Source organism: Trachemys scripta, chromosome 17, assembly GCF_013100865.1.
Source record: "Trachemys scripta elegans isolate TJP31775 chromosome 17, CAS_Tse_1.0, whole genome shotgun sequence".
NCBI lineage: Eukaryota > Metazoa > Chordata > Testudines > Emydidae > Trachemys > Trachemys scripta.
This window is the reverse complement of record NC_048314.1, coordinates 25408868-25432230: the sequence shown is the minus strand read 5'-3', so window position 1 is coordinate 25432230 and position 23363 is coordinate 25408868. Positions and strand designations below refer to the sequence as shown.

The following is a 23363-nucleotide window of genomic DNA, read 5'->3' as shown; positions in this document are numbered from 1 at the left end:
ATGTCTCTGCACCTACTGGGTTCATGAGTTATATGGTGCACAAAATGTAAATGTGTTTAGTAAGAACTGATTGTAAACCCTCTCAAGGGTGATGACCTGCAGTGTGCGTGCACACAGAGCTACACTGTTATGTTGTGTGCCTGTGTTACACCATGGTATGCTGTGTGCAGCTGTCTTTGTAACTTTCTCAGCTGATAGTTAAACATTAGCAAGGCCAATACAAGGGACAACAGCAGACAAGGTTGGGCCCTGTGAGATGCTGAATAACCTCCAATTCTGTGATGTTAACAGGAACTGGGGGCCCTCAGCCCTATACAGGATCAGGCCAATATTATTAGCGGACATCAATATGCTGATCTATTTGCTCCGGATCGATCTTTCAGTGGGAATCAGAAAGTGCAGAAATGCATGAAGATTTCAAACCATTTTGAAACTTATCTGAAGATTTTCAATATCAGGATGAAGTTTGTATTCTTATATTAACTGGAATGATTCATCCTCCCCTAAACTGAAAAGCAAGAGCGGTCTCTAGGAAACTAAAATGGATGTATAGAAAAGTTAAGCCTCCATCACTCAAACTAATCTTGCAGAGAAGAGTCATACAGGTTACAAATGCTCCGATTATTGCAGAAAATTTCTCTGGAAGGTAGACCGGCATTTGCACTCAATCCTGTAACCACTTGTACATGTGAGTAACATTACCCATGCAAACAGTCCCATTGAAGGGACCTTCTCACAGGAGTAAAGTTAAGCACATGCAGAAGTGTTTGCAGGATCAGGGCCCAAACTAGAAATTATGGTTCCTGAAATAAAAAGTGAGATCATAGAAAAGTCCTGATTAATTACATGCAGACTGATATTCTCAATAAACTATTATTGTTATTGAAAGAGAATGAGTTTTAAGGGAGTTGCACAAGTATGCAAATTATCCAGATAATTTAAACATTTCACATGTGAAGGGCTAAAGAGAAAGTGAATTCCATTCATTTCATACATACAACAGTCTCATTTTACCTAAATGCACAATTGACTGAACTTTCTCCTGGAGTATAAAATAATAATCTGAAATGGTTTGAGAAGTTAGTTCAATTCTCAAATGAATTCACATATGCTCACAGATTAAAAAAAATCCTACATCATTTATTCAAAAAGCTGCAGTTTGCATTATAGAATCTTGTACTGCACTTTCCCTGATTGTTTTAAGGACTAACAAAAATCTCCAGCAAATGTCTTAGTTCTTTGCTTTTTAAACACAAATGGGAGGAGCAGGCTGGCTGATGTTAGAACAAAACTGCTGAAAATTATCACGTAACATTAACCAAGCCACTAGTAGCCAATAAACTGGAGGGGAAGAAATCTTTAGATTGCTAATCACATTCACTAACATTCCATCAATGCCAAAATAGAAGAAATCTAACTCAAAGGCAACTTTAAGGCATTGTAATATATTTCAAATTAAATATTATTTTTGCACTTCTTCTAGAGAAAAATACCAATGATGTTACTTTAATTATAAAAGTACTTTTCTTCTCTTCCATCTCTTGTGTATCTTTGCACAATATCTGATTTTTCTGGCAACACTCTAATGGCACAAAGTCAGCAGAAAAAGGTTTCAAATCTGTAGTTTTGTGTTAGATTACCAGTTTTCAATTAGTAAATTGAAAAAGTAGGTTGAAAACCATTTGAAAACAGACTGTTCCCTGCACACTCAAAATTCCCACTGAAATCCATGTAAGATTTGGGACAAGGGTTTTTAGGAGAGAGATCCAAATCAGCTATTTAAAGTGATTATATTGTCCATCCTCCATTCAAGTTGCTGCACTTAGCACGCTAATCAATGAAATGTCATTACTGTAAATCAACGTTTAAAGGATCTCAGTGCAGGAGCGAGGAGGAAAGAACAATGGAAGACCTAATACAGAAATTTATTTTTACTGTTCAAACCTAAGCAAATCCATGAAACCATTAGGAAGTGCTGTCAACCAGCATTTGAAATCTAAGAAAGTAGCCATTCAAAGCACAGTAGGCCCTTATAAACAGTTAATCCACGCAGCTGCAGTAGTTAAAGCAAACACACTACCCTTCACTGCCCCATCAATTACACATTCCCAGAAAAATTACACAAACTTTGTAGGATTTTTCTGAGAGAAGATAGATTCTTTTGGAGACTTGAGGTCAAGACAGGGCTGTTTAAAGTATATTATTAACAAATAAACATTTATTGCCAAAAAACCCTATAGGCCTTTGGGGAGGAAAATTGTGTTATTTTTGGCATCAAATGACACAAGCCATTTATGACATGAATGGCTATCACCAACCAACTGATGAAATGGCAAATGTCTCCCACTTAACTTCCCCTGGCTTCCTGAATCAACTTTTTCAAACACTTCTCTCTCTGAAATGGCAATAAACTCAATGTCATTTTGGTTTTCTCTCTGTTCTAGTTATTTCAAGAGCTGTAGCTGGAAAGGGTTGAAGGAACTTCCAGATGGAAGCTGAAGACTCCCCAAAGACGGGTAGGGTGATGAAAATCACATTGTTAGGAATTGGGGCTCTGCATTGCCCTTGTTTATATGTATTCTTGCTTGAGTGACAACTTGCAATTGGCTTTTAAATGGCTGGGTGAAAAAACCTGAGGTTTAATTGTGGCATCCAACAAATTGCATGTTGTAGCTCATGTCATTGAATGTATCCGCTGTGCACTCTGACAAACCAATGCCAAAATATGAGCTGAGTTTTTAAGTTTGGGGGGGGGGGGGAGGAAAAGCCACAAATGTAGCAGGCTTCAATTACCCTCAACAACCAGGATTCTTAAGATGGGTATGAAATAAAGAGAATTTGCTGACTTTGGGCTTGTCTTACAGCTAGGTTGTAAAGGAAATAGCAGCTCAGTGAGTTCAGCAGCTAAATACTAGTAAGTGTCATCAGACTAGATACATGAAGTATTATCTTAAATGTCTATGCACTCCATCGCCCTGGTATTTCCTTCAGAGGGAATGAACGCAGCAGAAACCCCGCTCATTTGGGCTACAATCTACAGGGGCAGATCGCTGCTTGAGACAGACTAGCACCATGCACTAATCCTGCTGACCCCCTTTATCAGTCTGGAGGGAGATAGCTGGGCTGGGAAAAGGCAGAAATGGGTAAAGTCTACTCTCCAGGACATCTCCCTGGAATCTCTGGGGACTTTCCCAAGTAAATTAATGTGGGCTACATCAATGTTAATTTACTCCACACCCCCAAAATCCCCTGGGGAACTGGCCCAGTCACAGATGATGGACTCTTATGGGACCATGCTGACATGGGAGGAATATCCATCAAGTTCTGTGGGATTTCCCTAGGATCCCACAATATCCATTCAGGAGTTAAGAGGTCCCTGGCCAGCGGCCAAATCCATTTCACCATCACCCCTCACTGCATGACTCAGTCGTAACTGTGCAGCCGTAATGTTGTGTCCCTGCCCCCCAAACGAGAACCCTCTTGTAGCTCTTGCATGGCACAGTAGGGTCTGGGTCTGCAACACGGAGCCAGGCATGGCATAATGATTAGAGACTCACTGTCCTTAACAGTTCTTTAAGTCATTCCATAAGGGGAATTTCCTATTATTACCAATGAAATAATTACATTTATCTCTACATGTATCACATACGATGCATAAATCCTTGGCACATGAGCTGACAGCACTAATTGTTACCTGCCACAAACACAGGGGCTTGCAGATTTACAGAAATGGTCTACATGAGGAGTAAGTAATGATATCAGCAGAGCACTTCAAGTTCTCTGTCTGTGCACCTCTCTCTAGCCAATTTTCTCTCAGAAAAAAAGTTTAATTTTATTTCTAACTTCGCATCATTTCATAACTGGCACTAACCCCAGCTCATCCCAGCTTCCATGTCCAACACCACGGCACTGCTGCATGCATGCAAGACCAGACACTCACCAACTGAGATGCAGATGTAGGACATTGTAAAACCGGTGCAAATACCCGTGGTCACATAAATGCAAAAATAAATACTCATGGTTGGAGAGCATGTGGCCATAACACTGTTACTGTCACACATTTGTAATTTTCAAAGGAAAATGTGTGGGCACTTCTCTTACAGCCCAGGCAAATGGTGATAAATGAAATCATCAGCTAAGTCATTTCTTATATATGTGTATAAATAAAAGCAAGACGGTCTCCAGACATTACAATACCTCCAAGTGTTTGGATTAGAAGAAAGTGAATCTTTAGAAGAAAAAGAAAGAACCAGTCCCTGGGGGCAAAGCGATACCTAGGAATACAGAGGCAGTTCCTTTCTAGGCCTCAGGGAGAAACACACTATGAAAATAAAGCCCAGGGCATCTGTTTCTGCCTCGTCCCAGAGATCCAAACAGACAGGAGCTTGGCTTTACCGATAATGCAGCAATGGATTCGGCTTGTGCCACCCACATTTCATCATTGTTTGCCATCTACTCAGCAACAGGCTTGTTCTAAGCGGGGACGTGGAGCTGTAGGACTGGAGTCTCCAGTCCACTGAGTTCTCGCTGCAGGTGGAGGTGCAGCAGCCAGGGCCCTGCTGTGTAAAGCTGCCCAAGGAGCCTGAACCCCTCTTCTGGCCTCAAGGAGGGAAAGGGCCTGGAGGAGCGAGGGTCCGTCATACCCAGTTCTCCCCGGCGTAGAGCTCCTGCGGGACACTACCTCAGTGGCGTAAGTTAAAGCTGCTTCCCTGCAGAAGGCTGAGAATCCTGCCAGTCTAACTGGACCCTGCCAACCTGGGCACAGTGAAAACCAAGCCCACAATGGAGCAATTTACACCACTGAAACGCCATTGCAGTCACTGGTATTGTACAGTGGCGAGAGAGGAGAATTAGATGTGCACCTACAATATCAGCCCATCCATGCTGTTCGTGCCATCCCCCTAGCTGTCAGGGTTTCATACTGCCACCCAGCACAGCAGAGTCTAAGCATCTTCCCTGTAGAATCGACAGCAAAGTCCCTAGTGGATTTCCTGGAATCTCCGGCACTTCCCCCTTTCAGGTGTTTGGGGGATAGTTATTTGCTTTGTTTGTTCTGTTCTGTTGTGTTGGTTGATTGGCTTTTATTGAGCCTTAATCATCTTTCACCACTGTTAGAAACTACACACCTGGAAAACTAAAATCTGAAAATCAAGAATAAATCATTGACAAAAAGCAAGCAGCATTTATTTTCTTGAGTGCTGATCATCTGGGACCTAAAGGGACATTGTTAAATAAAATTAAGAGACTCTGATGTATAATAATCATCAGCATCATCATAATATGCACTTTGTGTTTCTATAGAGCCTTCTAGCAAAAGATCTCCAAAGTGAGCCAACACAAGACCAATGCAATATTTAAGTCTCACTTATCATGGCTTAAGTGGGAATTAAGTGGGGCACTGGCTTTGTGCTGACCCTGTACGCAGAGGGAACTTGCACCCAGAGGGCTTCATCTCGCTCTCTCTAGGTTTTATCTTGTGCTCACCATCAGGCTGACTGTAATGTTTTAGAAACATTAACAAACGAAGACTCAGTGAACCCCACTGTGAGATGGGTCCCAATGATCAGCATTCCCACTGTACCTCCACAGAACTAGGCACACCGAGATGAAGTGTCTTGCTCAGGGCCATACAGTCAGTGGCAGAGCTGGGGACAGATCCATGTTTCCTGATCCCCCCTCCCTGTGCTTTAGCCATGAGCCCGGGCACACAGCAGATAACACTGTTTGGAAGCAAACTACAGGCAGACAAATGAGAAACAATATGAATGAAAAAAGAAGCTTTACAGCCTAAATTGATAGTATTCGCATACCCATATGGGGCCTGATCCTGTTTCCCCTATTGAAGCCAATGGCAAAACGTCCATTGTCTTCAACACAAGCGGAGCAGCCCGCAGGATCATACTCCACATGTGGAACTTCTCTTTTCTTCTGAGGAAGCTCTGTGCCAACACTGAGGGTAGAGCATGGCTCACAAGGTTAAAGTTGTAATTAATATTAGGTATTTTACCTTACAAAGAATCCAATCCTTTATGCCCCTAGCAGCCCCACTCACTTCTCTCTAGGCATTTATATCCTGTATGTAAATAGACCTTGCATGATACTGCAAGCCACTGCATACCAGAGAAACTGGCTTCAGCGGCACTACTCACAGGAGTCATGTGAATAAGGATTTACAGGCTCAGTCAGACCCTAACTTGGCCCAATGAACTGGTAGCACAAATGGCTCTAAACAGCGAGTGTTTTCATATGCTGATGATTACCATATACGGAATGTGCCACTAACCTCAGGGGGAACACACAGCTCAGAACGCACACCAACAACCTGAAGACTGCTCTCTAAAATGATTGCAAATAGATGTTTGATTGCAAGCCCATCTGTATGTGCAAACCAGCACAGACAGACTATACACTGCATGATTATTACCATCTCTGAAAACCAAATGTTTTCTCACATGCAGAGATGCAAATGCAATACTCACAGGTCCGCCCAGGGGGTGGGGAGTGGGGCAATTTGCCCCAGGCCCTGGGCCCCACAGGGGCCCCCATGAGAATATAGTATTCTATAGTATTGCAACTTTTTTTATGGAAGGGCCCCCCGAAATTGCTTTGCCCCAGGCCCCTGAATCCTCTGGGCAGCCCTGAATACTCATGATGCCAACAGAAAAATTACTTCTGAGAATTTCTGAAAAATCAGCAGATGATGGCTATAACCCCAAATGAACACGTTAGTAATAGAAATCAAAAGCCCTATGCCTATGCCCGTGGGTCCCCACGAATCCATCTAGATCCAGCATGGATTTGAGGGCATACAATCAAAATGTGGTACGGCTGCTGAATTAATGCCGCATTACCACAGATCACTTACTACATTTAAATGTATGCAGAAGAGCTTGAGTATTTGTGGATGTCGCTCGGGACACTGGTATGTATCAGAAATGGTTGTACTTCATTATAACAAAGTTTGGGAGTTGCCCCAAAGTGGGAGTCAAAACAGTTTCACTATTCTGTATTCATTTCTTTCTCTCTCTCTTTTTTTTTTTTGCTACTCACTGTAATTTCATAATTTCCTACAGTACTTTATTTTGATTTGCTAAGAAATCTATGTCTTTGTGTGGCGTAGGATGCATTACTTATCATACATACATAATACCAAAAGGAAACTCCAGCAAACAGAAAAACTCTCCGGAAATGGATTGAAATTGTGACACACCGAGGAAAAGTTTGAATCAGAAAATCTGCTAAATTATGTTCCCACGGGGAGCTGCAGGAATAGAAAGTACCAAGTGGTATAAAATGTTAGCTGTAGGCAAGCCATTATGTCAAGAGATAGGGTCCCGCGGGTTGGAAACAACTGTGTTGTGGGGTGGACGTTAATGAGAACTATAACCTTTCTCTCAGTAATGAATTTTGGCAGGTACAATGCTGCAGCCTTAGGGCTCAGCCCTGCAAAGGGCTTCGTGCCCTCAGCTCCCATTGACTTGGAGGTACTGAGCACCCTCAACTCTCATTGAAGGATCAAGCCCTGAAAGAACAAATGTTTCTCATTGACACACTTTTGTTACTTCAATGACATGCTATTCCCGGTCACAGCTTCCTTATTACTGGTTGCGATTCACAGCCATATATGACTCACAAGAATCATATTTTGTCACTGATCTTCAGAAATAGTAGGGAGTGCATTTGTATTCAAGCTGCAAGTAAACAGAAACACAAGGAAAGTTTTCTGTCAGTCTGAAAAAATAAATTAGCAACTTCTAGATCTGGTAGGAGAAGCTTTAAAAGAATATTATTGTTTCCTGATGCAGCCTCCGATTTGCATATTTACTATCCCGACCACAAATGTAACAATTGCAAAGACATTATCAAGAGAATCAATTATAGAAAGATTTTCTTATCCAAAGTAAGTGATGCTCCTGATTATACTAAAGGACACATACAATTTGCTTTAATCAAGCAAACTTCTTAACTGAAGTCATTTACAAGACGGATCTGGTCCTCAACATATGCATATAAATTCCATTAGCTCTAACAGAGAGTACATGTGTGCTCTAGTACATTATAAATAATACATTGGTTACAGTAAAATCAAGAGCCAGATTCTGCCCTTTGATACACACGAATGGCTCCTGTTGAAGTCTATGGGAGTTCCATGCACGCAATTTCGTCTCAAAATCTGTAGGAAAAGATATTGTCTAGGTGAGGGGGAAAAGGGTGTATAATAACCTTGATGATGAGAAAATATTCTTCATAAATATATGAAGCTTCTGATAGAAATGCCAGAGTGTAAAGCATTATAAAAAGTCCCTAAGAACTAAGACATTCAGTTTTGCTACTTTCTTAAATTATTTTTTAGCCATCAGCAAGTTCTGTACTCAGATCGCTGTACAAGTTCAAGAATGAATCACACTAACAAAGTAACAATCTAGGAATAATTATATTAACAATTTTCTGTAATACAGCCTTGCAAACGTCTACTCACTTGCCCACGGCAAATAGCTATTTTTGATGGGTAAGTAAAACACTCTAAATTTTGTCAGTCATCATGATAAAAGGGAAGCAAGTAGGTTTTGAACTGAGGTTGGTAAATTTCCATTACAATTTTGCAAGGCTGTTCTAATACACCCTTAGCTCTTTGGGAAATAATCTTTTATCTCTTGAAAAGATATTGCAAGTATCATACTATATGAACTATATTTTATTACAAGATGGGTTACATCTACATACTGTATATTAAACTGCATAACTTGCTATAAATAATACCTTCTAATTACAAGGTGTTTTGCAAGTACAGTAACTCAGGTAAAAAGCAAAATTTTCTTTGTATCTGTATAAAAGAAAAAATAATTTTTCAAAATATAAATATATTCAGTAGCAAGTGATGTTTATTTTGCAAATCTGTTTTGAAAACAGCCTGTTCATTTCTTCCAGAGAGCAAACATCCTCATTCCCCTGCCACGATCATTTTTACAATCATAAATTATCTTTACTCATCGTAAGACCTCCTGATGCCAATGCTTGGGCCAAATCTCCTTGACTGCGTTAAGTCACACCAATTGGGCAAGATGCAATGCTCTAAGCAATTTCAGATATACCCAAACCAAAACCAATCAAACCAAAAACACCCCAAAACCAGACCCTATATTGCATTTGAGAAATATCAGTCTAGCCAAAATAATTCCAGGAACAAAAAACCAAAACCAAGGTTGCTAGCTTTTAACTAAACATACTATCAAGTTTCTGCCTCAAACTGATCCTGAATTTAAAGAAGCATCTAGAAATTATGGGACAATGTGCCTGAATAAGGCAAGCAGAATTTTGCCTATTAGTACACAGAATAGAAACACTACAGAGATTTTTACTGAAAACCAAAAGTCAGCTAGTTCTGACCTAAGTGATCTGCCTTCTTATCTCCTATGTTCTGCTCCCTCAGCTCAGAGACCTAGTATGTGCTCTCTCACCCTTTACCTTATATTGATAGTTGCAAGTCAAATGTATTTTTACCCAATTTCTCACAGAGAAAAACCTGAGTTCATTTCCCAAACGTTACCAATGCTGCCATAACGCCTGTTGTTGGGAGCCAACTTCTACATGGTTCACTGTTAAGACATTTTAAAAAATGTCTTAATTCAGAGACCACTTCTGGCTCCCATAAGATTCTCATACTATCCTTTTTTAAAAAAATGCATTTTAAGTAATAGGTTTAGGCATCTGATACCAGCATTGTAGAGTTTCAGAGTCCTGTCCTACAAAGATTTTATAATAAGTAGGCAGCTAACTATGATATTTCAAGTCAGCTACAGAGATAGGGTAGTTTCTGCTTTCTGTTACACCAGTATAAATCCCAAACAACTTCGGCCTCTAGCTAACTCAGCTGTCAGGTTTCACACTATGCATAACTAACCTTTTCCTTTGTGTCAGAATAAACGTGTGCTTCTTTTTATATTTCGTAGGGAAGAAGAGACTGTCATTTCATTAGGAGTCAAACTTTGCTTTGAGAGTATAGCAGTCATCTCAAAAACATGCCAAGAAAACCTTTATACCTCACCATTCAAAAGAAATACATGGTTTGTTTGTTTTTTACTAGAAATTACCACATAATCCATTGCTCACTGTTTTTTATTTTATACTACTTAATAAATAGCATGATATATCACACAAATCAGAGGAGGAAAATGTAAGTATATGAAAGAGTTTATCTGTAGTTATTTTGCAGACACCCCTTTTGGTTTGGTATAACTATATAGTGGAAGCCAATGTTATATGCTTTTTATTGTCATTCATTAGGGGTTAAAATCGACAGCCCACTTGTGACTTTACTTCCTCTACACAATGATCTAATTCAGGCCAAGTAGCACAAAATCACTCACTAATAAAATTACGAAACATTATTGATAGCTATACAGACATTTACAAGCCCTGCAAAACTGTCATGAAAACCGAACAGCATAAGATTTTGAGACACAAAATCTACTTGCCTGCCCTTTAGCATGAGAATACTAAAGAATAAAAGAATATTTTACTGGTTCCCAAAATTACTTTCTTTGGCAAATCAGCAGAGGTGTAGATCTGTGTGTGTGTGTGTGGGGGGGGGGGTCTATGCACATTTATACACATTACACAGAGAGAGGGAGAATGTTTATATTTATATATTGATATTTCATTACACCTACTGAGGGCCCAATCCTCATTCCTTGTATACTCAAAATTCCCACTGCAAGCACGGTAAGTGTGCCGGGAATGCAGGCTTAAGCTCAGAATGAACATACTGTATACTTCATTCAAATAGAAGGGCAAATATTAAGTACACTAATATTTTGCTTCACCTTGTTATGAGATGAGGTACGGTAAACAATGAAAAGCGAACACTTCCTAGACAAAAATTCATAAAACCATATCTTGTAAAGAAAATTACTCTTCACTTAAATTTGAATCATAATTGTAGAATGTAAAAAATATTTTTCTCATGGACATTTCACCCCTGCTATATTTAGAAGTATTTAATTATTATTAACTATCCCTCTATATTTCAAGTCCCCATGGCAGCAAGCATTTTAAGCTTCATAAATCGTTATATGCTGATCAATGTAGAGATGAATATGGACGGGTCACACAGTTGGAATGGAAATAAACCAATAACATAGTTAATCTGAGAAAATACAATAGTATTCATATATTTTACCATGACCATGATATGTTATTTATTGTTGAAATAATGTCATGTATATTTTTGATCTGTTTCAAATTTTGGGCCCCCCAAAAAAATAAAAATAAAAATCACCTGCTCTCTTAACAGAGTATGAACTATCCATATCAACAATATATTTCAAAGAAGAATATTTTCACAATGGATGTCCTATGTATTGGTTACTCTTCTGTATACAATTAACAGTTAAACCTTAGAAATTATCAATTACTCCTAATTCATATAATTGTACATAACCCACATTATATAAAGGTCTTCCTTAATATTTTCTACCATAAGTGAGTATAATTATGTTGTTATTATTAATTTAAAACTCCAGAAAAGTTTCAATTAATATTTTAAAAAACAGAATTGTCCACTCAGATTAATAAATCCTGTTGAAATCCATTTCTGTGATAACATTTACTAAAAATATCCTCTAAACCAAAACGGAGTCTCCTCGTTGGCTCTGCCGGTACCAGGCTTTCTCGGAGCCTGTGGAATTATCTTCTCTGTAACCTTTTATACATGTTACATGGGGATGAATTCCTGCTGACACAGCAGCGAGTTGAGGTTTTTCTGCCTGGTCTCTGGCTATTCAGGTGACGTCATTGGGAGAAATAACAGTAACATTTCCTAAAAGCTCCGGATGCCTAGTGCCTTTGTTTCATGCAGCTTTAGGAGTGGAATTGTTTATAGGTATTATTAAAAACTAGTTTTGCAAAACATGTTTAATGTGACTGATTGATCTGATATACAGGAATGTTTAGATTTTCAGCAAAAGTACCAGAGCATTTAAAACACTTTTTTAGCATTTTAATGGATGCCATAAATTAATCATTATCTGATATTCTGGACATATGCATATACTGCTCCTGATCTCTGAGCTTTGATCAGCATTTATGCTGTTTCTTAACAACAACCTAACAAGGAGTAGTGCCAATCTACCAGAAGAGGTAAATGAAATAGACTGGGATGGCATTGCTCTGCCCAATTTTAGTTTGTTCAGATTCTGAAAATCTGTACTGATGAGTGCACCGATTAAAAGAATGTGAAACTGAAAACAAACAGAACCTTTCTGTTAGTAAATGGTTAGGATCCCTACTACGTGTAGCTGAATCAGAGAGCCCAAGTCACCTCTTGTGCCCTGAATTTTGTCTACATATCACAAACTGCTCTCAGGATACACATTTTCTCTGGAAAATAAAACAACATTTTCAAAAATGGAAAACATTTGCTACTTTACTTTGCTTTCAATTTAAAAAATATTTTAACTAGAAAATACCAGTTTGACTGTCTCACTCACCGGAGAGAATTTGCAGAATCCGGAAAGGCTAAAATTTAGTGTAGCCCATTGCACTTCTTTTGCCTCTTAGTCATGCACTGACCCTTGTTGATTTCACATAAAAAAAATCAGCATAATCATTGACAAAGAAAGGCCCAGAGATTTAGAACAGCATCAATACATGCCAGAAATAGGCGGCAATGTTTCTTTTCCGGGACTGAATAAGAATGCTAATACAATGCCGGATATGTCTTGGTACTTTTGATAAAAGTCTAAATATTTCCCTTTCTTTCCCTAAACAAAATGCAAAACCAATTAGTGAAAAATATGGAATATTAACTAATGTGGCTGTTTGGCTGCTCTTATGTCTGAATTCCGTTTACAACTGTATTCCTTGACTAAATGAATTCCTTCACTACCTTTATTTCCAAAGCTACAATCAGAGTAAGCATTATTCTACAAAGAATATATATAGCAACTAAGCTAAATCAACCACCATACCTTAAAAGATTAAAACTGGATGTACAATTACAGAACATTACCAAGCAGCAAGAAATAAGACAACATTTATGTAACCCCGAACACTTAGATCACAGCAAAGCAGAAAAATATAACCACAATTAAATGACGGGAGGAGAGCATAAATGGGAAAACATTATGCTGTTTATAATTACCAATGTTTTTGTAGCAGAAAACACTGCTGTAAATACCACAATTAGTAATTTCAAGAGAGCAAATAACCTGCACTAGATTTTACTGCTGCAAAAGCTGAAACATTGTTTTTGGTTTTTTATTATTGACAAGTTTTCATTCAGTGGGTTTCTTTATGTCAGCGAGATAACTAATTTTTTCCAAGTTCAAAGTATCACCTTTGGGCCCAATCCTGTCACTCTTATTTTGGCAAAGCTCACATTGAAGTCTACATTTTTGCTTGAGTTAGGCTAGCAAGATCCTGCTCTCAGTGTCTGCTGTAGCACTGCGTTGTCTTCACTTAAACTACTTGCAATCAAATGCACTCCTGCCCCAGCAGTAATGTAACATTTTTGCAAAAGCTACTAAATATTTAATGTCAAAATCAAAAGATCAGTCTGTACTATCCACTTCATGTAAATATTTATAGAATTGAACATATGACCAAGATGCTGAAATACACAAAGTCACAGACATGCAGCCCGGTGATGTAGTGGAGATATTCATGTAATACATTGCATTTATCATGCACCTTTGACCACTTCATTCTGCACCCTGGCCACTAATCCATCTCCCTCAGTATTTATTCTAACATTTCAAATCCAAGTACAGCTGCAAACAGACACCATTTTTATTTTAAAAAGAGAAAATCAACCCACCAAAAAAAAAAAAAATAATGTTTTCTCCTTTCCCCCACAAACCCCAAATTACAGAGGACAGGCAATAATAATTCCTGACCCTGTGGAAGGTTTAAGGTCTGATATCTGACCCTTCAGAAGCTTGCTTTCTTTGGAAAGAAGAGACCCGAGTTTTCCAAAGATACACATAGCACTTGATTATAGTCCTGGGAGTTCTGGAGAAATCTGGTCTTTCAATTACATTACTACATACAAAAAAGCTATTTTCAGTAACTTTTAGTGATTAAGAAAATTTTGGAAGTCTTTTTTTCTCTGAGCCATGTATGTACATGGGATTTAAGATAACACAAACATCTGACTTTACTGATACTATTCTTCATATCCCTCAAGCTGTAATTTTTTTTTTTTAAAAAAAGCATCTCTTAATAACATGTGCATATACATCATGACACGTTCTGGCGGGATGTAAAGGTTTGTAGCAGCTTGCATTTGAGATGACGGTACAACTCACTCACAGCTTCACTACGTATGGGCAACACAACCCTCTACACTCTTGCTGATAAAACTTGTACACACACCACATGACTAAGGAGGAGTGTGTAGTTATTTTTATACTTTAATTAACAAGAATTACTAATAAGAGAAGATTTCCAACAGCCTAAAACACAGCTGCCAGAGGAAGAATGGAAACAATATCAGTTTAGTTTCACATGCTTTATCTTTCAAATTTAATACAATTTCAGGGGAAAATAATTTTGATTTACCATGTCTTCCCCCACCTCTCTTTACTATTAACTACTTCTGCTGTCAGTCCTTGGGGGCACACACAGCAGGTTACCATGTAATGTCACACTAGGTGCTGTGATTCAACAAAGGCTAACATGTTGATATCTTTTTATTGCTAGTCAGCCTGGACACCCCATTTCCCCCTATACAATTAGAAGCCTTTGAGAATATCTACAATTCTAAAGAGGATTTATTTCTATTCTAACAAAGAATTTTTTTCACAAAGGGACAGTCCATTGTTTTGTTTTCTAAGATACTGTCTTTTTGCGAAACTCTTATTTTACAGACTGCAAAGGGAATCATCTCCTGCATGCTGTTCCTAACACTTTTACATTTCAGGGAATTTTGTGTGGGTATGCAATGGAGCGTTTCTTAATTTAAAAAAACTCTTGAGAAGTATCTTGTTTATTTCTACAGTCAGATGTTTCATGGATCTGACATACCTATTAAAACTAAATTCTCTGTAACTGTTACAAACGGGAATATGTGAAAATATTAATACTTGTTAAAACCAAAACCCCCAAAACGAATCCGTGCAGTTCAGTAAGAGAACGCGTCGGCAGCTATGGTTTTTCATATAGCAGAATCTGGGTCTGTTGAAGCTTCTTTAATAACACATCGGTTAAGGCTGCAGTATGAAATTACACATTCTATTGTAACTCCTAACTAGGGGGACATCTCTCTAGGCCATTCCTACAAGAGTTAGAACCCAACAATATTTATACTCAGCATGGCATGTTAGCATTTACTACTCGTTTCCATGGAGATGGATTTTCATGCTGTAGCTATGAAATGCACATTGTTGCCACTAAGCCACTTCAGGCCCTTTCTGGAAGCCTGCTGAATGCCTGACAAAAGTTGATGCAAACCAATAGTTGTTGTTCTTTGTTTGTTGCCAGACTTCTAGCAGAGCCATATTATGTCCTAGTGATTGAAGTGCCCATGTTCACCCCCCTCCCGACACAAAAAGGACCCTAAATTTTAGTGACAAGCATGAAGTGGGCTTTTGCAGGGGAGGCCAAACAGCTAAGCGGGGCAGGAGCTCTGCGTGGCAGAAGGGCATCGCTGCTGGAACGGGCGGGTTCATACACAGCCCGACATTTGGGGAGTAAAAGTATCAATAAAGTCAAGTCTCTGGGGAGGCGGCAGTGGGTGCACGGAGGCGGCTGGGGCGGCCGGGACTGGCTCCGAGGGGCCGAGTCCCCCTGCGCCCTGTCCGCAGCACATCGGGGGCTCGGCGGCGGCCTTTGCGGGAGGCTGGCAGGACCGCCCCGCGGGCAGGGCCCACACGCTGCGGGGCGAGCGAGCGCCCAGACAGCGGCAGTGACCCGAGCCCGGCCCGGGCTTGAGCCGCCGCACCGGGCGCTACGAAGGGTCGGCCTGGGGCCTAGCGCTGTCCCCGGGGGCCGGGGGACCCTGCAGCCCGCCCGCCCGCTCCGTGGCCCGGCCCAGAGGGGCGAAGCCGGCCGGCAGGCGGGAGCCAGGCCTACCGAGCCCGGGCAGGAGTCGGGTCGAGCTGGGGGCCGTGAACAGCGGCCCGTCTGCTGCTCATTCCCGCGCTAGCGGGGCCCGGCCCCGGGCCGGGCGGAGCGCAGCAGGTGGGAGCTTGGCAGGAACCTGCCCTGGGGTCCGTGTGTTTGACCGATCCGTCGCTGCGGTGCCTCGGGGGGTTGTGCTAGGCGGCCGGGGGCACCGGGACGATTCCCCCGGTAACGTCCAGGGAGGCAGGGCTGGAGACCAGCCGCTTTCTGTCCCTTTAGCCAGGTGAGCAAACACGCTGGGGTCTCGCTGCACCGACGGGCTCGCTCGGCGGCCCCCTGCACTCAGCGCCGGCTCTGCCCACGCAGCCTTCCCCGGAGTTTGCTTGTTTTTCTCTAATGACAACACGGGGCTGCTGATACTTCGCACGGTTTCTCAGGAACGATTTTTCGTTATCTCGCAACAAAAGGCCAGTTAAAAATCCAACTAACTTCACCCAACAGCCCGCGTACTCGGGTTTAATTCCTACGTTAAAAATTAAACTACAAATCCCGGTTGTTAAACGCCTCCCCGAGATGACACCGCTCCCAGAGCAAGCCCCGGGCTCTCCCGGGCGTTTTGCACCTTCCCAAGTTCAGGGGCCCGTGGTCCGATTGATTTCGAGTTTTGTTAATAATGTTTGGAACAAACTGATTTTAGAACCAAGATTAAATTCTTCCAAATACCCAAAACTGCCGTGCGGGAAATGTTCTACTGAAAGGGCGGTTCTGTTTTTAAATCCTAGAATTATTTACCCGCGGCGCATTTCAATAAAAACGCTACGAATTACCGGCACAAGTTTCAAACGAATTGAGCTCGAATTTAGCTGGGGCGCTAACTAAATAACCCCCTTGTCACTCGGACACCAACCGAGGTGTTATTTAACATTGGTAAAACCACCCGATACAAACTCCCTTTGCTAAATGGCAGCGGACTATTTAATTCTTATCCGTGGCTCGTAACCCCCATTTCTAGCGTGGCCATTTGAACCCGTAACGAATCGCTCTGGGGTCCGGGCGCGCGGTCCGTGGCTGGGCGCTCTCGGATCACCGCACCATTAGAGGCTTTTTCTGGTTTTCGTTTGAAAACTTTTTGGCGTTTCCCAACAAGGCGGCAGAACTCGGTGAGAGGCTCCCGGGGACCCTGGGCAGCCTGTTCCGTCCCCTCTGCCCAGTGCAAGGCCCGGCAGGCGCGTATGGCCCGGCGAGCACGGGGCCCGGGCGGCAGGCGTGCGGGGCAAGGGAGAAGGGTGCCTTACTGTTGGTAGTCCTGTTTGCAGTACAGTTTTCGATCCCGGAAGTAGCAGCTGGTGGTGAGGGCTTGTTGACACACTGCACACTGCAAACACTCTTCGTGCCAGGAAGATTCGTTCACTCGCATCAGAAAACGGTCTGAGATCGGCCGCTGGCAGCCCTCGCAAACCGCCTGGTTCTGACACTCTGACCCTAGGAAACAGCAAAGAGGGATGTGAGCGGCATGCGGAGATGGCCCCCGAAACACCCCAGCTGCGCCCCAGCACGGGCTCGGCCAAGCGGGGCGCTGGCGCAGCTCGGCCCGTGGGTCCGGGATCCCCCCTTCCCCAGGACCGGCTCCCCTGAAACAGCAGCGCAAAGCGAACTTAAATCGACGCGATTTCGTTTGCGCCGGGCAGGCTCGGCTCGCGGCCCCGCTTCCCTGCTCGCTTCTCCACCCAAACCCGCCCCGGGAAGTTGCAAACACATTACGCGGGGTCACCGCACAGCCTGCAAAGTGCGTGCGGCGAGTCGCAGCCCCCGGGCGGCAGGGCCCGGCAATCCGCGCTCCGCTCCGCATTCGCTTTGAAGCAATAATTTGGTTTCGGTCATTTACAAACTAGCCTCCCGCCAAAGTCAGCGAGTGAAGCCCCGCGCCCGCCCGGGCGGGGGGAGAGGCTGTTCCCAGCGCCCCGCAGCTGCGCCTCCAGCCCGGCTCCGGCGGCGGGCAGCCCGGCAGGGCGCCCGGCTCTGGGCACAGCCCGACTCACCCAGCAACACGCCCAAGGTGGCAGCGCCCGAGCGCAGCGGGTGATCTTCCATTTTGATGCCGTCCAGCATCTCGGCGCGGTCCGGCGGGCCCCGGCCGAAGCAGCGTTCCAGGGACTCGGGGCCGGCGGCGACATCCATGGGCGGCCCGGGCAGGCGTCAGGCGGCGGGGCCGGGCGCGCGGAGCGCCGGGGCGGGCCGGGGTGCGGGACACGCTGCAGCGGGGAGGCGGGAGCCGCGCGGGTTGGTCTGGGGGACACGCGGCGCGTTCCCGGGCGGAGACGCGGGGCAGGGGCCGGAGCGGAGGCTGCTGCCCATCGGGTCAGGTCCTGCTCCAGCCGGCGGCCGGGGGTCACCTGCCGGCGGGCCGGGGCGGGGCCCTCCCCGGGGCAGGGGCCGGCGGGCGCCGCGGGAGATCCAGGGCAGAGGCGGCCGGGCTCCCCGGGCGCTCCCCAGTCACTGTGCCCAGCCGCGTCCCGAGGAGCCGCTCCGTTTAGAGCGGGGCTGCGGCGGAGGAACACACCCACCCGTGCAGCCGCCTCACCCCTCCTCAAACTTGCTGACATTTGAACTCCATTGGCGCTCCTGATATCGCTGCGCCGAGGTGATCCGTCTCCTCGACGTCAAATAGTGCCGTCTCGGAGCGAGCCCCCGCAGCCCCCCGCGGGCGCCCAGGTGCGCGGGCTCGGGGTGGCCAGGACCGGGGCCGCGTCACTCCGGGACTGCGCTCTCGGGAGCGCCTCGGCCGGGGATAGTGGCCCTGCGACTTCCCACCCCCCCGGGGGCAGAGTGACCAGAGCTGCCTGGAGCGTCCCACTCGAGTTAGCGGCCCCGCGCGGGCAGCGCGCCCCGGGCTCTCCCGCCTGTGCTGGGGTATGTAGCTGCGCCTCGCGGCTTGTGACTGTGCTTGGGTTTGCCCCACGGGCAGCCCGAGCGTGCGTGTCCCAGAGGCACCGGCTGCAGGAGCCTTTCCCCCCACGCGTGTCCGGGACCCCGGGCCTGTCTCAGCCCTCCGCAGCCCGGCCAGGGGCCCACGCCCCCGGCTCTCCCCCGGGGCTGGCACGCGTGTGGGGAGCAGCTGTGCCTGGGGGGGATGCTGGCTGGGGAGGTGTTAACAGCGGGGCCTGCCCCCCGCAGAGCCGCGGCGGGCTGGCTGCTCCCTGCACTATCCTGGCACCTGAGCCGCGGTCCCTTGGCGACGGGCCCGGCCGAGAGGCGCTGGCAGAGAGCCTCACCTCCCCGCGGACCCTGCCGGAGCGCCACCCGGACGGCAGCCCGCTTAGGAGCCCTGGCTGCGCGCCGGGGAGCGGTGGCTGTGCGGCTGGCTGCGGGCAGAGCCGGGCTGGGGGCCTGGCAGGAGACACAGACACAGCTCCCGCGGGGCTCTCCCCGCGCCAAAGTCGGAGGCCGGGCTGACCCCGATCGACCCCAGAGCCCCGTGCCCGGGAACCTGCGTCCCCCGGCCCGGGCTGCCAGCTGAAATGCCAGCAGATCCCGCACGGCCTGGCCTGCGCGGCGAGCCGGGCTCCTGCCCGCCTGGGCCACCTTTGGAGAGGAACCCGAGTGCATCCCTCTGCAGCCGACGGAGCTGGGCTGGGCTGCTGGGGACCAGGGCTCTACGCCCCTCCCGTGGCCTTACCCCAGCCGGCACCGGCTGGGGCTCGGCCCTGCGCTGCCTGGCTTCGGAGGGATTCAGGGTCCCGGGCTAATGCAGCTGGAGAGCCGCAGCGGCCGGGGCAGGAGGCCCGAGGGCCTGGCGACGGGCCGCAGGCGGAGCTAGTCGCCTCGGGGCCGGGGAGCTGCGGGGTGCCCTGCGCGTTCGTGGGGAGCGGAGTCACTAGGGCAGGGGAGAGGCGTTAGTTCCCTGCGGCCCTTCCCCGCCTCGACCGCCGGGGAGCCCGGCGAATCCAGGGGGCGATTCGGGCGCGCTTACACCTTCCCCGCGAGCCGTGCTTGGCGCGGCCGGAGGATATTTTTGGGTCTTTATTTCCTCCCGTTGGGAATGGCCGATCGCGGCCGCACGGCCCCGCAGTGCCGGCTCCCCGGGGCAGCGTCGGCACCAGGGAGCGCGGCCCGGGCCCGGCTGGACACCGGGCTGCTCTGAACCACGGGCGTGTGGCCACTGTTTGAACGGGAAACGCGCGAACAATACAAGACAAAATAATGCTGCGGCGTCGTGCGGGTGTCAGGGTCGGCTGCCGCCCCAGCCCCCCTTGCGTTGCGCGGCAAGCGACCCCCTCCCGTCCCCTCCCCGGGGCGAGCCGGGCCCGGCCCGGCGGCGAGAATTCGCTGGGTTTGTTCCCGTGCTGGGGGTGGCGGCGGGGGAAGGAGCCGAGCGCTGGTCTGTCGGGTTCCCAACATGCCGGTATTTAGTGAGCAGGACAAGTGTTAAGGGCGGCCACTGGCTGCTCCGTTTGGGGCTCTGCAGGCAAAGCCCTTCGCACGCCGGTTTCGCGCCGGAATGCACGATTATGGTTTAGCTCAGTCTTTCGGGAAGGGGTTTGGGAACAGGCTCGTTGGGTTTTGGCTTGGACAATTTAACGCTGGAACCCGCTGCAGCTAATCCTGGGTTATTTAACTCTGGACGCTGCTTGGATTTCAGAGCTCCGCCACGCAGAAAGAGCCTCTCGTTGGCATTAATTGTTTACGGTTCCCATCCTCGCCCGACTCCAGCCACAATTATCTCCTACAATGGCGAGGAAAACTAAAGCCGGTCTCGCCTCACTCAAGAGTTCCCCTAACTTCGAATTAAAACTCCGCAACTGGGCGGCAGGAGAGGTCAGAGGGAAAGGGGAACCTCCCCGGTCCGGCTCGCAGCCGTCCAGTTAATTCCGGCTCTGGTCAGGGTCACTTTTCCGACAGAAATCAGACCAAATTCTGTAATTGTTACCCTCTCCCCGCGTGTGAGTGTTACACAGGCCGTGTTCTGCTCGGCCGGCCGCCTGGATTCGAAGGCGGTTCATTCAAAGTCTGTAACTAAAATCAAACCATTCAAACACAAAAATCCGTCATCGAACTAAACCCAAAGGAAGCCTGGCCCAAGCCGCTGTGTGTAGGGACCGGGCAGGGCTCGCCGCTCTGCTGGGAGCTGGGCGAGAAATACACAATTCGGAGCATCATTCCCGAGGCCGCTAAGGCAAGAAAGTGAGGCCCGTGTTACCGACCCGGCCTGTGTCGCAGGAGCCTTCGTGGCGAGTGAAACTTGTGCATAGGTGGGTGCGCCATGAGCCTCCTGCACGCGTGTGTCTGTGTGGTGTGTGGGTGCGCCATGAGCCTCCTGCACGCGTGTGTCTGTGTGGTGCGTGGGTGCGCCATGAGCCTCCTGCACGCGTGTGTCTGTGTGGTGTGTGGGTAAGCCATTAGCCTCTTACATCTCTGTGTGTTGTGTATAGGCCATGAGCCTCCTGCTCTGTGTGTGTGTGTGTGTACACATTAGCTTCCTGCTCTCGCTCTCTCTCTGTGTACATTAGCTTCCACCTCTCTGTTTGTGCCATTAGTTTCTTGCTTTGGGTCTACTATGAGCTTCCTGCTGTGTGTGTATGTATGTGTGTGTGTGTGTGTGTTATTAGTCTCTGCTGTGTGTGTGTATGTATGTGTGTGTGTTATTAGTCTCTGCTGTGTGTGTGTGTGAGTGTTATTAGTCTCTGGTGTGTGTGTGTGCCATTAGTCTCTGGTGTGTGTGTGTGTTATTAGTCTCTGCTGTGTGTGTGTGTGTGTGTGTGTGTGTGTGTGCCATTAGTATCTGCTGTGTGTGTGTGTTGTTAGTCTCTGCTCTGTGTGTGTGTGTGTGTATGTGTGTGCCATTAGTATCTGCTGTGTGTGTGTGTGTGCCATTAGTCTCCGCTCTGGTTGTTGCCTTTGTAGTTGTCTAACCCTCTGGGCCCCGGTGTGGTCTGACTTGTGTGCACTCTGCCCTCTGCTGGCCGGCTGCGGGATAGGCCTGGCTGTGGAGCCTTCACCTGGTTCTGGGGCCGGGCTCGTTGGTATCTGGGGTGACTCCGCATTTCCACTCGGAGCCTGGCGGGCGGGGTGGGCAGCCGCGGGCTGCTTTAACCGGCTGTCGTTAGATGCTGCTGCGGCCCTGCAGGTCCTTCCGGCCTTTCCGAGGCAGAGGCAAGTGCCGAAGGGAGCAGAGACCGAGCACGCCAGGGCACTAACTGCAGCATTAGCAACGCCACGGCTCCGTCCTGAACTGGGCAGAACCAGGGGCTCCGCTGGGCCGAGCTCCTCCCGCCTCCGCCCCCCAGGGCCTGGGGCCGGGCAGCGCACGTCGGCGCTGTCCGGCTCCATCGGACCCGTCGAGTTACTTTAACTTTTCCTCCTATTTCATTTCCCTGTCCAATAGCTTCCTTGAGTGCTCCTTGCTGTCCCCTGGCCGAGACCGCTGCTCGCGCAGCCCGACCCGATACGGATTGCAAGGGTTCGTGTCAGCCCCGTGTCTGGCTCCTGGACCCACCCCAGCTCCCCCCTTTGCTCGGTGTCCACACCCCATTGTCTGCGCTGGAGAAAGGAAGATACAGAGTTTGGGCTCCCACTTTCTCCCCGCAGACGCTTCAGTAATTCACACGGAACAGTGACAGGGAACCGGGAGCGGCGCTGCCTGGGAAAACCCTCTCACAAAGCGAACCGCCGCAGCCCTGGCGGCCAGCCGCCTACGTGTAAACGCGGTAAGACTCGGTCTAGCACTCCGGCAGACACGTCGGAAATCCGTCCCGCCAGTGCCCGGGACCCGACCGACGGGGCTGTCCCTCCCCCTTGAGTTATGAAACCCTTAAGAAAGGGGGATTTTTGTGGAAACCGAGAAAGCCTCTGACCCGGCACCAGACCAGGTGTTGCTACGGCTCCCCCGGGCTTTCTGACGGAGGCCCTGGCCCAAACCTCTGTGTCCGCCCCTGCTCCGCTCTGCACCCTGAGGACTGCGGAGCATTTCTCCTGGGAGGCCACCCGGCCCCGTGCAAGCGGACAAGTCCCATGAGAGACCAGAGACAAGCTCCCTTCACTCCCCAGACGTGAGTCGGACCCTCCCGCAGCTCCTGTTAACAATGGCGCTTGGGGATATTTTCATTCCCTTTTCACTGGACATTGCTCCAAATTTCCCCGGCGCTGTAAAGCCCAGCAGCGCCTCGACAGCCCCAATCCCGCGATCTTCTCCCAGGCTGCAACCTTCCTTCCAGGTCCCTTTCGTGCACCTTGCGGTGACTAATTCTCACCGCCCGGCCCTCCGACCCTGCCCCTACCCAGGCGGAACCGAGCCCACGGCTGCA

The 23363-nt window shown here is 47.3% G+C and overlaps 1 protein-coding gene across 1 annotated transcript in view; it reads right to left on the bottom strand.

Moving 5' to 3' along the window:
• Positions 1–18240, bottom strand: part of LMX1B (LIM homeobox transcription factor 1 beta) — a 133379-nt gene extending 115139 nt beyond the window's left edge. Inside the window, exons 1-2 of the mRNA XM_034752083.1 lie at positions 18102–18240; positions 17358–17544 (exon numbers count right to left, since the gene is read on the bottom strand). Of these exons, the coding sequence (XP_034607974.1) occupies positions 17358–17544; positions 18102–18240 (326 nt within the window). The remainder of the gene's footprint in view (positions 1–17357; positions 17545–18101) is intronic.
• Positions 18241–23363: the final 5123 nt, after the last annotated feature.